General features: G+C 43.8%; 3 protein-coding genes across 3 annotated transcripts; 2 read left to right on the plus strand and 1 right to left on the minus strand.

Annotated features, from left to right (window-relative positions):
- Positions 1-2,927: 2,927 nt before the first annotated feature.
- On the plus strand, positions 2,928-4,140 carry LOC139835451 (uncharacterized). Its single transcript, XM_071825304.1, has 2 exons — positions 2,928-3,273; positions 4,094-4,140. The coding sequence occupies exons 1-2, from the start codon at positions 2,928-2,930 to the stop codon at positions 4,138-4,140; spliced, it is 393 nt and encodes a 130-aa protein (XP_071681405.1).
- Positions 4,141-4,620: 480 nt separating this feature from the next.
- On the minus strand, positions 4,621-12,776 carry LOC139835452 (uncharacterized). The gene is made up of 12 exons (XM_071825305.1): positions 12,689-12,776; positions 10,566-12,546; positions 9,019-9,487; positions 8,494-8,602; positions 8,302-8,414; positions 8,031-8,212; positions 6,580-7,027; positions 5,852-6,497; positions 5,567-5,713; positions 5,239-5,338; positions 5,076-5,132; positions 4,621-4,993 (listed from the first exon to the last, which is right to left on the minus strand). The coding sequence occupies exons 1-10, from the start codon at positions 12,774-12,776 to the stop codon at positions 5,292-5,294; spliced, it is 4,230 nt and encodes a 1,409-aa protein (XP_071681406.1). The 3' UTR covers positions 4,621-4,993; positions 5,076-5,132; positions 5,239-5,291.
- Positions 12,777-14,567: 1,791 nt separating this feature from the next.
- LOC139835453 (uncharacterized) lies at positions 14,568-15,780 on the plus strand. The gene is made up of 2 exons (XM_071825306.1): positions 14,568-14,913; positions 15,734-15,780. The coding sequence occupies exons 1-2, from the start codon at positions 14,568-14,570 to the stop codon at positions 15,778-15,780; spliced, it is 393 nt and encodes a 130-aa protein (XP_071681407.1).
- The last annotated feature ends 112 nt before the right edge of the window (positions 15,781-15,892 follow it).

Below are 15,892 nucleotides of genomic sequence, written 5' to 3' on the forward strand. Positions count from 1 at the left end.
GTGAGGAAAAAAGATGACGTGGCAGGCTATAGTGTGGTGATGCATTGGCGTCCACTTGGTGTAGTTGCTCAACCTCCTCTGAACGAATAGCTTCAATATATATAATTATATATGCATCCGAAAACTTGCAAACGAAGGTCGAGCTACATATAGACCTTTATTTTCAAAAATTCAGAATCATAGTTTTAAGTTTAAAAAATCTGAAAACAAAATTCTGTATGTAGACAATGATGAAATATACAAACATGCAAAATTTTACTGTGAAATTATTTGTATTGTATACTACACAAAAATGATAAAATCTGAGGTTTTATAGTTTTGAAATATGCACTATTCATTATTCTCAGTTCCACACATTTGTCATTTTTGTGTAGCCTAAAGTACTACGTATTTCACATCGATATTTTGCATGTTTGTAGATTCCATCATTGGCTACATCTAGGATTTATTTCATTTTAAAAAAAATTTAAAAATATTATTTTTGAATTTTTAAAATAAAGAGCTACATGTAACTCGGCCTCCATTTTTCCACTCTATATGCATCGGTATATATAATTATATATGCATCGGTGGTGGAATCTCCATGTTGCATGCTAGGTCTTAGCGCATCTCCAACGTGGCGACACATCCCGCGCCCGCGCGTCCGGATGGGTCAAAATGGACAAAAACCCGGTCCAGCACGCGGACCCATCCGTAAAACGGATGCCCGCGGCGTCCGGGACGACCGAAAGCCGGCCCAAATCTGGGCCGCGTTTGCGTGACCGCGGACGCCGATCGCTGGCCGCTCGCGTCCTCCCCTTGTCCTCCCCTGGCCTGCCTGTCTGCCTCCCAAAACACAGCCCCCTCGCACACATCTCCTACCGCTCCGCCGCCACCCCAGGAACGGCGATTTGGGAGCGCTGTCGACGCTGGACACCATCGTCGAAACGCTAACAAGCGGTGTGGAAGCATAGGACGTGGCCCCGTGCTTTGGCGTTGTGCTTTCGCGGCCTCGTAGCAGAGTCGGAGGACGCCGTCACCGACGATGTTGCCCTCTCGCCGTCACGAGACCTCCCGCCGTCAGCAGCTTAGCTGTTGCCGCCAGAGATGAGCTCTCGTGCACCGTGTTTCCAGACCACAAGTCGGGCGGGACGGCCATCACCTGCAGGTCCCTACGGACGCATTGGATGGCCTTCGCCTGCGAGGTGTTTGATGAAATGGGCGATATAAAATTTGCCCCATTTCATCTGTAGATCATGGACAGCGACGACGAGTACTTCTTCAAGAACTTCATCGACACATCGTCAAACGAGGAGTCCGACGACGTGTTTCTCACGGAGGCTGCGTGATGGTGCTTATTGTAACGTTGATTTCACACTGTTGGAGAACCCCAAGAGGAAGGTATGATGAACACAGTAGCAAGTTTTTCCTCAGTAAGAAATCAAGGTTTAATCGACCAGTAGGAGAAAGACGTGACTTCTAAAGGTGTTGCTAGCTGACTAATGGCAGGACGCACTACCGGCGTCAGCAACAATGTGGAACCTGCACACAACACAACCAAACTACTTTGCCCCAACTTATAGTGAGGTTGTCAATCTCACCGGTTTGGTGAACGCAAAGGATTAGATCTATCGAGTGGAAAGAGATGTTTGCAGAAAGTAAACAGAATAAGAATTGCAGTAAAATTTATCAGTAAAGGAAACAGGACCGGGGTCCACGATTCACTAGAGGTGTCTCTCCATAAAGACAAATAGCATGTTGGGTGAACAAATTACAGCTGGGCAATTGACAGAATATCGACCATACATGACAAGATGATTGCTATGAGATTTGATTGGTCATTATAATATAATAATATATAGACCATAATCCAACTGCGTCTATGACTAATAATTCACCTTCCGGTTACCGTCCGAACCCCTTTCAGTATTAAGTTGCAAGCAACAGATTATCGCATTAAGCCATGAGTGTAAAGTAAACAATAGAATTACCCTCGAATAAAACATTGTTGTTTTCTCCCTGCTAGCAAGAGCACATCTACAATCTTAAAAGTTATTGTCACTCTCCCAGAAACTAGAGGCATGAACCTACTATCGAGCATAAATACCCCCTCTTGGAGTCACAAGTGTCCACTTGGCCAGAGTTTCCACTAGCAACGGAGAGCATGCAAGATCACAAATAACATATGACATGAATATATAATCAATCTCAACATAGTATACAATATTCATCAGATCCCAGCAAACACAACATGTAGGATTACATAAGGATGATCTTGATCATGTAGGGTAGCTCACAAGATCTATACATGAAGCACAAAGTGGAGAAGACAACCATCTAGCTACTGCTATAGACCCATAGTCCAGGGATGAACTATTCGCGCATCACTTAGGAGGAGGGCATGGCGATGTAGATGCCTCCGGCGATGATTTCCCCCTCCGGCAGGGTGCCGTGAAGAGCTCCAGGGTTTTCCCGAGAAGATGTATAAATAGGCGGAGGATTTAGGTTGGCGGGGTGCCTGGGGGGCCCACACCCCCAGGCCGCGCCAAGGAAGGTCTCGCTGCCATGTGGCACTTCCTCGGTCCCCCTCTGAAGTTCGTCTTCATTACCGTAAAATATTGACTTCGGCTTTTGTTTCGTCCAATTCCAAAAATATTTCCTGTACAACTTTTCTGAAATACAAAAATAGCAGAAAACAGGGAACTGACACTATGGCATCTTGTTAATAGGTTAGTGCCGGAAATCATGTAAAAGTGCAACGAAGTGTAAGCAAATCACATATGAATTGGTGTAAAATAAGCATGGAGCATCAAAAATTAAAGATACGTTTGAGACGTATCACTGCGCTGATCATCCACGAGCACAATGTCTCGCAGATCCCCGTGTACCGGGTGCCCTTGCCGGGGCGCGTGGTCGCGTTGGACCGTAAAAGAGAACGCGACCACAACATGCTCATCAACGACTACTTCTACCGCAAGGCATTGTTCACGCCGGTCATGTTTCGCCGTCGTTTTTGGATGTCCAGACCGTTGTTCACCTGGATAATGGATGACGTCAAGGTCTACGACAACTACTTTTGCGCCAAAGTGGATGCAATTGGCAAGCTAGGCCTCTCCTCGTATCAGAAATGCACGGCAGCGATTAGGATGCTCGCATATGGTGTTGTCGGTGATTTCATAGATGAGTACATGCGCATGAGCGAGTCGAGCTGCTTGGAAGCGATGTACAAGTTAGCAGTGATCGGTGTGTTCGGAGAACAATATCTGCAACAACTTAATGCAGAGGACACAGCCCGTCTGTTGTCGATCAACGCTTCCAGGGGGTTTCCTGGGATGCTTGGCAGCATAGACTGCATGCACTGGGAGTGGAAGAATTGCCCCTTTGGCTTGCGGGAGGCGTACATCGGCCATTCTGAGGGGTGCACAGTGATTCTTGAAGTTGTTGCTTCACATGACACATGGATTTGGTACTCATTCTTCGGAATGGCCGGCTCGCACAATGACATCAATGTGCTGCAACGCTCTCCGGTGTTCATAGGCTAGCGTACGGTCAGTCCCTAATGTGGATTTTGAGATCAATGACCACCACTATCACAAGGGATACTACCTTGTTGATGATATCTATCCACCTTGGGCTACACTCGATCCCAACTCAGAGCAGGAGGCAAGGTTTGCCAAAGAGCAAGAGGCAGCCCGGAAAGATGTCGAGTGGGCGTTTGGCATCCTCCAAGCTCGTTGGGCTATCGTCAGACACCATGATTGTTGAGATAGAGTGGGATGATTCACTGTTTGATAATGAGTGGGATGGCCAGGGAGAGTTGGTTACTCCTAAAGGTGGTCCGGCATATCCTCCATGTGCACCACGAAATTCGGGATCTAGCTGTACACAACCAGCTCCAGGCTGTTTTGGTTGAGCACATGTGGGCGCATGTTGGTAACAATGCTGCAAACAACAATGAAGAAAGTCCGGAAGAAAACAATGCGTAGGCCATTTGTATCATTTTACATTTTTATTTGAATATTATCGTTGAATACATGGACAATAATCTTATGTAATAAATCTTAAACATTTAAACTTATTTATATATTTTTTATGATTTTTTATGCTTTTATAGTGAATTTAGAGGCAAATGGTAACTTCTATGACCGTGACTCAATCTGACAGCGCGATCCAAACAGACATGTGGACATGGGGCTCCGTCCGTGTATCCACCCAAACGGACAGGTCACGTAGTTGTACATCACGTCTAGTCGAGGGAACTACAAACGTTCTTTTCCCATGCTGCACAGTGTTAGAATTTCCTACCGATTTGCTAGTAGGGATGGGGATTTGATGCGGCCAGTAGAGATTTGGTGCATACTCATATTGTGTTGCTATACTAATGTTTTCAAAATGCTCCCATGCTTTTCACAAGGCTTTAACCTGCTGCAGATGTACAATTTAGTGGGGTGCAAGGATCAGATGGCCCAGATTTCACATTTTATGAAGATCAAACAGCTTGGGAGGCGAGTGATCGTGGGCATAGATCTCGATCAGCACTGCCCTTTTTAAAATTAAACACTCAAACGTTTATAAACTGTATTACCCAGTGTAAAAAAAACACTGGTAAAATCTAAATGTAGTCTACTCAAGAAACACATGTTGTTAATCCAGTCTTGGCATGCCCAAAAAAACATCCAAATTATGGCCATATACACTGTCAGATGATGGTTCCAGAAGGTACTTGAAATGACAGTTGGATTACAAAGGGATACCTGATTGGGGAATCAATATTGAAGAATTTCTCAGTAACACGGTAGACTGTAAGGCTAACTAAAAAAATTGATACATAACAGCTCTAGAGTACCTTCCACTTCTGCATTTGCAGAAGAATGGTGAGATACATATGTACAACTGGGGCCGTTCCATCTCTTCTTTTGCAAAGAGATTTCATGCTAAGCCCACCCACGAATGGAGACACTGGAGATCTCTTCACGGCTCACCAATGACAAGAAAGAAACCTAAACTCTATAACCTGGAAAACAATGCATGTGATGTGTAAGATAAATAGTGCCCCCAAGCAACTATAAAATCAAATGTGAAACAAAGTATTGTACCATTAAATAGTCAGAAATTATCCCTCTTCCGGTAACCATTAGTCCGTTACTGCTAATCTGCCAAGATAACAGCTTAACTGAGCATGAAAACAGGAAGGTGTAGAAAAACGATGCTGTGGACGCTGATATCATTTCACACTATAATAGAAAGTGTGAGGAGTACCGCAGATGAGGCTCAGCATGGTTTGAGTATCGAGACACAAAGCTTCTGCCTAGTCATCTATGAAATCTATCATTATTGTGTCTTCCTTGCCTCCTCCAACCTGATATGCAATGAGGTAACACATTCAGCTTGCAATGTTGCTATTACTGAAACGTTTGAATAGATGGCAAAAACAGTTTGCTTTTTTCCTTCCTCTCTTCTTTTGAGAAGCAAAAATATCTACTCTTGACAAGGCAGTTTGGAGAGCATGGAGATGTGCGAGTGCGAAGCACAGCTGAAGCGAACTGATGTGACTGGTATAAGAGCAAAGTGCAACATGAAAGCATACCTCCTTCATGGGAAATCGGTGGATCCATTGAATGTCTGGAGCCAGGAGGAAACTTCGATCTCCTAGGCGGCATTGCCCACCCGGCACAAGGACCTGGCGGATGGTCCAAGGGCCGCCCATGATCAAAATGGTCTGGATACGGGGGATCTGAACAATTGTAGAAATAGTTTGATCAGTAAGTGGATACTGACTAGAACACACTTGATCAGTATCAAAGTCGCCGATGGACCTAGCATTCAACAAATGCAAAACTTCAAATTGATGATAGCTAAACAAGGAAAATACCTGGTCCAAAATGTGGAGGAAACCCTCCTCTATCCACAGCTTCAGGGTGCATTTGTCCTCTATCATTGAAGTGATGCCCTCTATCATCATAGTGATATGGTCCATCATCGAAGTAATGTCCTCCAGCATCAAAATGATGCCCTCCATCATTGAAATGCCGCCCTCTATCGTCAAAGTGATGCCATCTATCATCAAAGTGATGTCTCCTGTCGAATGGATGGGGTCCTCTGTCATGTCCATTATACTGATATCCCTCGGGATAGGGAGAATTACAATTCCAAGGTTGTATTCTTTGATGGGGTTCGGGTGGCATATATGGGAACTGATTTGGAGGACCTGGTGGATGCGGTGGTGGTGGATGCAAATGGTATGCATTATTAGGCAGTGGTGCTGATGGTGGATGGTGAAAGTTATTTCCATGGTGCGGTACTGGGGGGCCAGAAAAATTTCCATGGGGTCCAGGAGGATGGAATTGTGCGACGGGTGGTGGAGGAGGTGGTGGAGGCAGCGGTGGCGGTGGAAGTATTTGATTTGTATGCCCTGCACATCCAGAAGTATAGGGCACCGGAGGCTGAAGCGGAACCACACAAGGATCCATGTTGCCTCGATTGTTTGGAATAGAATGAGGGTGCTGATCTTGAACATTCTGCAAAGAATCATTTCATTAGATTCACCATAAATAAATAAAAATATAGTGATCTTATTACACAAACAACGGAACTGCATACTCTTAAATTATCTGGATCGACTCGATCAGCTGCCAAATGAGATGCACCTTGAACCTGCGAACCTTGAAAGACAGGATAGGGTGGACGTGGTAGAGGTGGTGGAGATGATGGCAATGGGGGCGGAGTTGGGGGTTTGTCATCAGGTAGCGGAGGAACAGAATTGACATTTCGATTAGTTACTGTACACCTAGCATCAGTTAGATCAGGTGCAGACCTAACTTTAGCTTCAGATGATGGGGCTACATCTTCCATCTCGAGATCACCATTCACTTCTTCAAAGACAAGTCGATGCTTCGCCCCATCCACTTGAGAAGTCCCTTCTTGCTCATTAGCACCAGCAGATTCATGTTCAGGAGTAACAGCTTCAAAGCTCCTATCCTCAGAGGAGCTTCCTTCCTCATCAAGTAGTTTTGTGCCGATTAAATTTGGAAGATGGAAACCAGTATTGCTGCAAAGAGTAATCTAATCATGCAAGGATAATACTTAACATATTCTTTAGTATACAAACATAATATAGCAGAGCACTCGTCCACAGCAGCAGTTGTTACCCATATGAAATTATAGCATACCTGAGAAAAATACAAATTATTACAAAAAATTATTTGTATGTTTTGAGTCCTCTAAACACCTTAAATCCCGTACTAGTCATATACTAGCATTTGGCATTCTAAACACCATATCAACACCCTCGCATTAAACTATGTGTTTTATATTTTGTGCCCGATCTTGTGAAACTGATTTCTTCATTTCCATTTATGTTGCAGAATGTGATATACAAAGTACGTGTGCCATGTGCCCACCGTATCTAAATGCTAATCCGCAGCATCCCAGATGGTTAAAAAACAGATCACAGCAACTTGTTACAGTCAACAAAGAACAGCATCAACTATTTGTCTCCTGGTGCTTAACATCTGCCATTACATACTATTTGAACAATGTAGCCGTTTTTGGTTTTGCAAGTTTAGCTAAAGTTCAAAACTTCAAATTCACCAAGATTATCAAATTTTCTAGAAATCTTTTCTTTTTCTCAATCACGAACAGTCAGAAAGACCATCTATTCATCTTTGCAACAACGTATTGAGATTTTGGCCCTTTGCTGCTACCTGTGCACTTATAGGTAGGATGCTGCAGCGAGCTGCTTTTGACTATCCACCACTATCTAATATTCTAATCCAAAATGACACAAATTACAAGAACCACACTTGAGAGAAGGTACTTCTTTGCTATAAGCCTATAACTCTATATGCACCATGAAATCATGAACCCGTGAATGATGTTTTTTTCCTTTCAGGTACTTATAAAGAACACAAATAAAAATATCCCAAATACCCCACAAGCTAGCGATACAAAACTATGCAGTAACAGAATCAATTGACCATTATAAACAAACCTCAGCTGTACGCTCGGGAAGCGTAGATATAGTATCTCACAATGCAAAAGGAGAGCTATACCTTCCATATTCATCTACAAGCATTCCTTCATTATCCCGCAAAGGGTCATTTAAAGCTCTCTCTGTCCCTGAAGGACGACGAGAGGTTCCAAATGCTGCCTCATTAAGAGCTTCAAGCTCTTTAATATGATGACGAATGATGTATTCTGAAAGGGTTTTCCTCTCAAGCCAGAGTTTCAAAACCTAATCATCATGACACAGGCGTGTGAAAAATGGTATAACCATACTACTATATTATCTGTCCTAATTAGGGCACTGGAAAAAAAACTTGCCTTCAGACATTGCCTTCGATTTTCCCATGCAAAATTTCCAGGGGGAGCTGAAGCATATAGTATTCTTGGCAGGACTGCTTGGATAAGAGAAGGGTAGGCATCGCCAACTCCACCTAGAAGATGTATGACAGTAGCTTGAAAAATTCTACACAAGAAATGCTGGGAGAAAACATGAGAAAACGATGCGAGTACCTTTCTGATTGCGACAGCATTGGATTATTGAATCAACAAGGAAGAACAGGTCCACCCTTTTATACAAATTTGATTCTTTTTCCAGGCGTTCAATGATGACATCCATTACCTAGACTCTCGAACACAGAAAAGATGCATCTATAAGAGGACGTCAACCACACTAAGTAGCAGGATGGTCATAAAAGAGTACAATCTTCTAGATGTAAGACTGAAGGCTACAAATTGGTTTGGTCAAACAATAGTGGTATTAGAATAGTACTAATGTCTAGCTTATGTCATCAAAATGCCATGCTTATCCTCATTGCATAGCACTAGCAACAAGAAAATGCCATCAGAATCAGTCTGAGTTGTAACAAATTAAAAGATGGACCACTCCTTTAAAATCTACCAACTACAACCGTTCAAGCAAGTACATGGTCATTAGCAACAACAATAAACACGGTGTGGCAGTAGGCAATACAAAGGTCCAACAAAAATATGCTTGTATATGAAAAGTGCAGACTGAAGAGTATTGCATGGTCTAACCTCTCCAGCAATGCCATGCTTAGCACAATCCAGTGCAAGACGGGTTGCACGAGCTATACATTCTTTGGTTCTTGTTAATGTACCAAGGAAATTTTCAAAGGCCCTACGTGCTGACCTGGCTTCATCATGACCTGGTAATTTGTTCAAGCTCTTCTGTTCCATGTCGTCAAAAAGAATTGTACCACTATTCTGTTGAGTATGAACCCTATCTGATGCAGACCTTATTGTATTATTATTTGAAGGTGAGCACCTGCCACCTGATCCTTCCTTAGCTGAAGGTATATTCGCCGAAGGTGAAATAACATTGGAATCTAAAAAACTGTCTATGAAAGAAGTTGGTTGAGACAATCTCCGAGCATGTGCAGCCGCAATAAGTTCTTTCATTGGCATTGAGTCCGGAGATAAACTAGTATCCTTTGGGTTCATTCTCCGGTCAGATTCTTTTAGTGACATTGCTGAAGAACCATGCCTACAAGATGAACCAATGAAACTGCTGTGAAGCCTTTCGGAGTGATCGACATAAGACTTTATAAGGTACAGATACGAAATACCAAAGATTAAAATAGCAGAACATAAGATTATTTGATCCTTTGTACAACAGTCCCAAACACCCGCAAAGATGGAGAGCATAATTTGTGTTTCACAAGTCACCTGGACTCAACAAAGACTTTTTACATCAGCGAAGAATACCTTCTTTAGCATGTACCTTAGAAATTTTGAAATGCTTGCAGATTAATGAATTATGCACATATTCACCTAGGGTAAACAAAGATTTTTTATATCAGCTAAGAGTAGCTTCTTTAGCATGTTCCCTACCAATTATAAACTGCTTGCAGAAGAATGAATTACACATATATACTATATTACTAGTACAGACAAATATGTCCATTTGTGATAAGATAGGAAGACTGAACCAACAATTAATAATATCACCCATAGAGGCCAAACTGAACTTATACTTTTCACCCAATGAAGCAGCTCCAACTTATACTTTTAGACTGCCGGATACTGTTAGAACATACTCCTCCGGTTACAAACAAGTGATATTTCAGAAATCAACAGTCTCCAAACATATGTTTTACACTTAATTTCTATAGTTATATGTTTATAGGATCTAGTAAAATTACGATGTCGTCTGCACACATCCAACAACATTGCTTCATTTGACTGGATGGGGTGGTGACTGAACAAGCACCAATAGCTCAAGTTTACGGAATAATCAGCATCCATCTTTATCTGTACATTCAAATATGGATGCACTAGCTCAATTCTGCCTAGAAAGTGCACCAAACCCTCAATCTTGCTTTTGCAGCCCAAAAATATGCAGAGAAGAATGCATCCAATATATATTATTGCATTAAGAGTTCTAAGACACATTTGTAAGTGACTACATGAAATGTGCTAGGCCAGAACACATAGATACCCAAGATTATTAGAATTAGTTAATTAAGGTGAAGGTGTGTGCAATATGTCTTACCTATGTAGAAAATCGCGCTTATGTATCTAAGAAATGGAAGATTTGGTTTGACAGGAAAAATAAGGCTTACGTTTCAAATGCTTGGGCGCCTGCAACAGACTGGCCGCATGTAACTTTAGTAACCAGCGAAGAGACACTTGTTCTATCAACCACACAGACTGTTGGTTCAGCCAAAACTGGCTCATCATGTGGCAAGGTATTGCAATCTTCATTAGCGCCTGACACAACCGTCTTTGCCGGGCCAAGTGGATAAGATGACCCATCAATATTTTTGCTAAAATCTTGACTAGAGTTGGTAATTGGATCTGCCAGCTCATTTCTACTTGCTTTCCCCGAAGGCAATTGATCAAGTTCAGATACAACAGCAGGCTCTTTCGACTCCAAGGAACAGGTTGGAGACTTTCCACAGACATCATCAACCCTATTGCAAACTTCGTCTTTTGGAAGATCATGATTGTCGCCGTTTGTAAATTCCAAAGAAACAGACAAAGGGGAGTCGTTGTTTACTATGACTGGTAGAGGGTCATACTTTTGAGAAGTTGGGGTATCTAAAGCAGTTGCACAAATTTCCGAGCTTTTAGTTGGTGCAGTTTTTGGACTTTTGAGAGGTGCATCTGCAGAGTTATTAGAAGGCGATCTTGCTATTGAAGTTGTGCTAGGCTTCAGGATAAAGTCCTTTGGCTTATTCACTTCTGGCAGATCAGTAATAGTTTCAGCTGCATTAGCAGACATAGCCTCTAAGGCACGATGTAGGCGTTTAGATGGAGGCAAAGCAGCTTCTTCATCCAATGTCAGAACCTTTGATTGACATTCTTTGTTACTGCAAGCAGTCTGAACTTCTCCTGACGCCAGAGACAGGTCTACTTTGGGTGAAGGATCTAAGCTAGGAGGAACCTTGTCAGCTGAATGATCCTTTCCTGATGCCAGAGATATATCTACTTCAGGTGAAGGATCTATGCCAGGGGGGGCCTCGTCAGCTGGATAATCCTTTCCCGCTACTGAAGAAAGGTCTTGATGATAACATTGATCTACAGGCATGGCCAACTCTGTTTTGTTATCAGAAATATCAGGCTCGTCAACAATGGAGTCCTCCAGCTGGGGTCTTCCCATCCTAACCCGTGCCCTTTTTACTAGTGGCAAGTGGTCATCTCCATCTGACTTATTGACTTCATTCCCTGAATTGGGAGAATCTGGTGTGTTTCCACTTGACTTAGGCTGCAATTCTTCATCCATATGTGGTACCATACTAATTACAGAATTATTAATATCATTTGTGTCTGGCTTTCGCTTTCTTTTAAATGTAACTGTTGTGCTTGTGGGAATATCTTGCACTTCATTCAGATTATCTTCTCTATCCATGACAGTTTGACATACTTCAACATTGAGGGTGTTTTCTACATTTGCAGAACTCGAGTTTTTCTCATCATTACCATTCCCTGAGGTTCCAGATTGACTTGAGGTGCCTTGACTGCAACTGAACAGCATAACACCCTTCTTAGCTGAAAGAAAATCCGAGTTGGATTTGGCATCGCCTATAAATTTATGTCGAGAAGAGCCTTCCTGCTTATCCTCAAGGATCATGTCAACAGAAGGCAGATTGGGACCATTCAGCCCACAAGAATCCCGGGTCCTATGATCAGCACCTAATGAACTTCTTGGCCTCCGTGCTGATGCAAGATTACCATGAGTAAAAGAATCTAGTTGCTGAGCATTATTTTGTCTCCTCTTTGAAAATGAACTAGTAGGCTCATCAGGTGCAGAGTTCACAACACAGTGTTCACTCTCCAATGCAGCAATATTAGACCCAGGAGTACTGGCCATGCTGTGATCCATGGGAGAGGCAGGGTTGCCATCAAGCTTGTTGTCATTGGCCAAATCAGAACCGTCTTCAGGACCTCTCGTGACCGCGGACGCCGATCGCTGGCCGCTCGCGTCCTCCCCTTGTCCTCCCCTGGCCTGCCTGTCTGCCTCCCAAAACACAGCCCCCTCGCACACATCTCCTACCGCTCCGCCGCCACCCCAGGAACGGCGATTTGGGAGCGCTGTCGACGCTGGACACCATCGTCGAAACGCTAACAAGCGGTGTGGAAGCATAGGACGTGGCCCCGTGCTTTGGCGTTGTGCTTTCGCGGCCTCGTAGCAGAGTCGGAGGACGCCGTCACCGACGATGTTGCCCTCTCGCCGTCACGAGACCTCCCGCCGTCAGCAGCTTAGCTGTTGCCGCCAGAGATGAGCTCTCGTGCACCGTGTTTCCAGACCACAAGTCGGGCGGGACGGCCATCACCTGCAGGTCCCTACGGACGCATTGGATGGCCTTCGCCTGCGAGGTGTTTGATGAAATGGGCGATATAAAATTTGCCCCATTTCATACGCCAGATCATGGACAGCGACGACGAGTACTTCTTCAAGAACTTCATCGACACATCGTCAAACGAGGAGTCCGACGACGTGTTTCTCACGGAGGCTGCGTGATGGTGCTTATTGTAACGTTGATTTCACACTGTTGGAGAACCCCAAGAGGAAGGTATGATGAACACAGTAGCAAGTTTTTCCTCAGTAAGAAATCAAGGTTTAATCGACCAGTAGGAGAAAGACGTGACTTCTAAAGGTGTTGCTAGCTGACTAATGGCAGGACGCACTACCGGCGTCAGCAACAATGTGGAACCTGCACACAACACAACCAAACTACTTTGCCCCAACTTATAGTGAGGTTGTCAATCTCACCGGTTTGGTGAACGCAAAGGATTAGATCTATCGAGTGGAAAGAGATGTTTGCAGAAAGTAAACAGAATAAGAATTGCAGTAAAATTTATCAGTAAAGGAAACAGGACCGGGGTCCACGATTCACTAGAGGTGTCTCTCCATAAAGACAAATAGCATGTTGGGTGAACAAATTACAGCTGGGCAATTGACAGAATATCGACCATACATGACAAGATGATTGCTATGAGATTTGATTGGTCATTATAATATAATAATATATAGACCATAATCCAACTGCGTCTATGACTAATAATTCACCTTCCGGTTACCGTCCGAACCCCTTTCAGTATTAAGTTGCAAGCAACAGATTATCGCATTAAGCCATGAGTGTAAAGTAAACAATAGAATTACCCTCGAATAAAACATTGTTGTTTTCTCCCTGCTAGCAAGAGCACATCTACAATCTTAAAAGTTATTGTCACTCTCCCAGAAACTAGAGGCATGAACCTACTATCGAGCATAAATACCCCCTCTTGGAGTCACAAGTGTCCACTTGGCCAGAGTTTCCACTAGCAACGGAGAGCATGCAAGATCACAAATAACATATGACATGAATATATAATCAATCTCAACATAGTATACAATATTCATCAGATCCCAAAGAAACACAACATGTAGGATTACATAAGGATGATCTTGATCATGTAGGGTAGCTCACAAGATCTATACATGAAGCACAAAGTGGAGAAGACAACCATCTAGCTACTGCTATAGACCCATAGTCCAGGGATGAACTATTCGCGCATCACTTAGGAGGAGGGCATGGCGATGTAGATGCCTCCGGCGATGATTTCCCCCTCCGGCAGGGTGCCGTGAAGAGCTCCAGGGTTTTCCCGAGAAGATGTATAAATAGGCGGAGGATTTAGGTTGGCGGGGTGCCTGGGGGGCCCACACCCCCAGGCCGCGCCAAGGAAGGTCTCGCTGCCATGTGGCACTTCCTCGGTCCCCCTCTGAAGTTCGTCTTCATTACCGTAAAATATTGACTTCGGCTTTTGTTTCGTCCAATTCCAAAAATATTTCCTGTACAACTTTTCTGAAATACAAAAATAGCAGAAAACAGGGAACTGACACTATGGCATCTTGTTAATAGGTTAGTGCCGGAAATCATGTAAAAGTGCAACGAAGTGTAAGCAAATCACATATGAATTGGTGTAAAATAAGCATGGAGCATCAAAAATTAAAGATACGTTTGAGACGTATCACTGCGCTGATCATCCACGAGCACAATGTCTCGCAGATCCCCGTGTACCGGGTGCCCTTGCCGGGGCGCGTGGTCGCGTTGGACCGTAAAAGAGAACGCGACCACAACATGCTCATCAACGACTACTTCTACCGCAAGGCATTGTTCACGCCGGTCATGTTTCGCCGTCGTTTTTGGATGTCCAGACCGTTGTTCACCTGGATAATGGATGACGTCAAGGTCTACGACAACTACTTTTGCGCCAAAGTGGATGCAATTGGCAAGCTAGGCCTCTCCTCGTATCAGAAATGCACGGCAGCGATTAGGATGCTCGCATATGGTGTTGTCGGTGATTTCATAGATGAGTACATGCGCATGAGCGAGTCGAGCTGCTTGGAAGCGATGTACAAGTTAGCAGTGATCGGTGTGTTCGGAGAACAATATCTGCAACAACTTAATGCAGAGGACACAGCCCGTCTGTTGTCGATCAACGCTTCCAGGGGGTTTCCTGGGATGCTTGGCAGCATAGACTGCATGCACTGGGAGTGGAAGAATTGCCCCTTTGGCTTGCGGGAGGCGTACATCGGCCATTCTGAGGGGTGCACAGTGATTCTTGAAGTTGTTGCTTCACATGACACATGGATTTGGTACTCATTCTTCGGAATGGCCGGCTCGCACAATGACATCAATGTGCTGCAACGCTCTCCGGTGTTCATAGGCTAGCGTACGGTCAGTCCCTAATGTGGATTTTGAGATCAATGACCACCACTATCACAAGGGATACTACCTTGTTGATGATATCTATCCACCTTGGGCTACACTCGATCCCAACTCAGAGCAGGAGGCAAGGTTTGCCAAAGAGCAAGAGGCAGCCCGGAAAGATGTCGAGTGGGCGTTTGGCATCCTCCAAGCTCGTTGGGCTATCGTCAGACACCATGATTGTTGAGATAGAGTGGGATGATTCACTGTTTGATAATGAGTGGGATGGCCAGGGAGAGTTGGTTACTCCTAAAGGTGGTCCGGCATATCCTCCATGTGCACCACGAAATTCGGGATCTAGCTGTACACAACCAGCTCCAGGCTGTTTTGGTTGAGCACATGTGGGCGCATGTTGGTAACAATGCTGCAAACAACAATGAAGAAAGTCCGGAAGAAAACAATGCGTAGGCCATTTGTATCATTTTACATTTTTATTTGAATATTATCGTTGAATACATGGACAATAATCTTATGTAATAAATCTTAAACATTTAAACTTATTTATATATTTTTTATGATTTTTTATGCTTTTATAGTGAATTTAGAGGCAAATGGTAACTTCTATGACCGTGACTCAATCTGACAGCGCGATCCAAACAGACATGTGGACATGGGGCTCCGTCCGTGTATCCACCCAAACGGACAGGTCACGTAGTTGTACATCACGTCTAGTCGAGGGAACTACAAACGTTCTT

This window comes from Lolium perenne, chromosome 2, assembly GCF_019359855.2.
Source record: "Lolium perenne isolate Kyuss_39 chromosome 2, Kyuss_2.0, whole genome shotgun sequence".
NCBI classification, from domain to species: domain Eukaryota; kingdom Viridiplantae; phylum Streptophyta; class Magnoliopsida; order Poales; family Poaceae; genus Lolium; species Lolium perenne.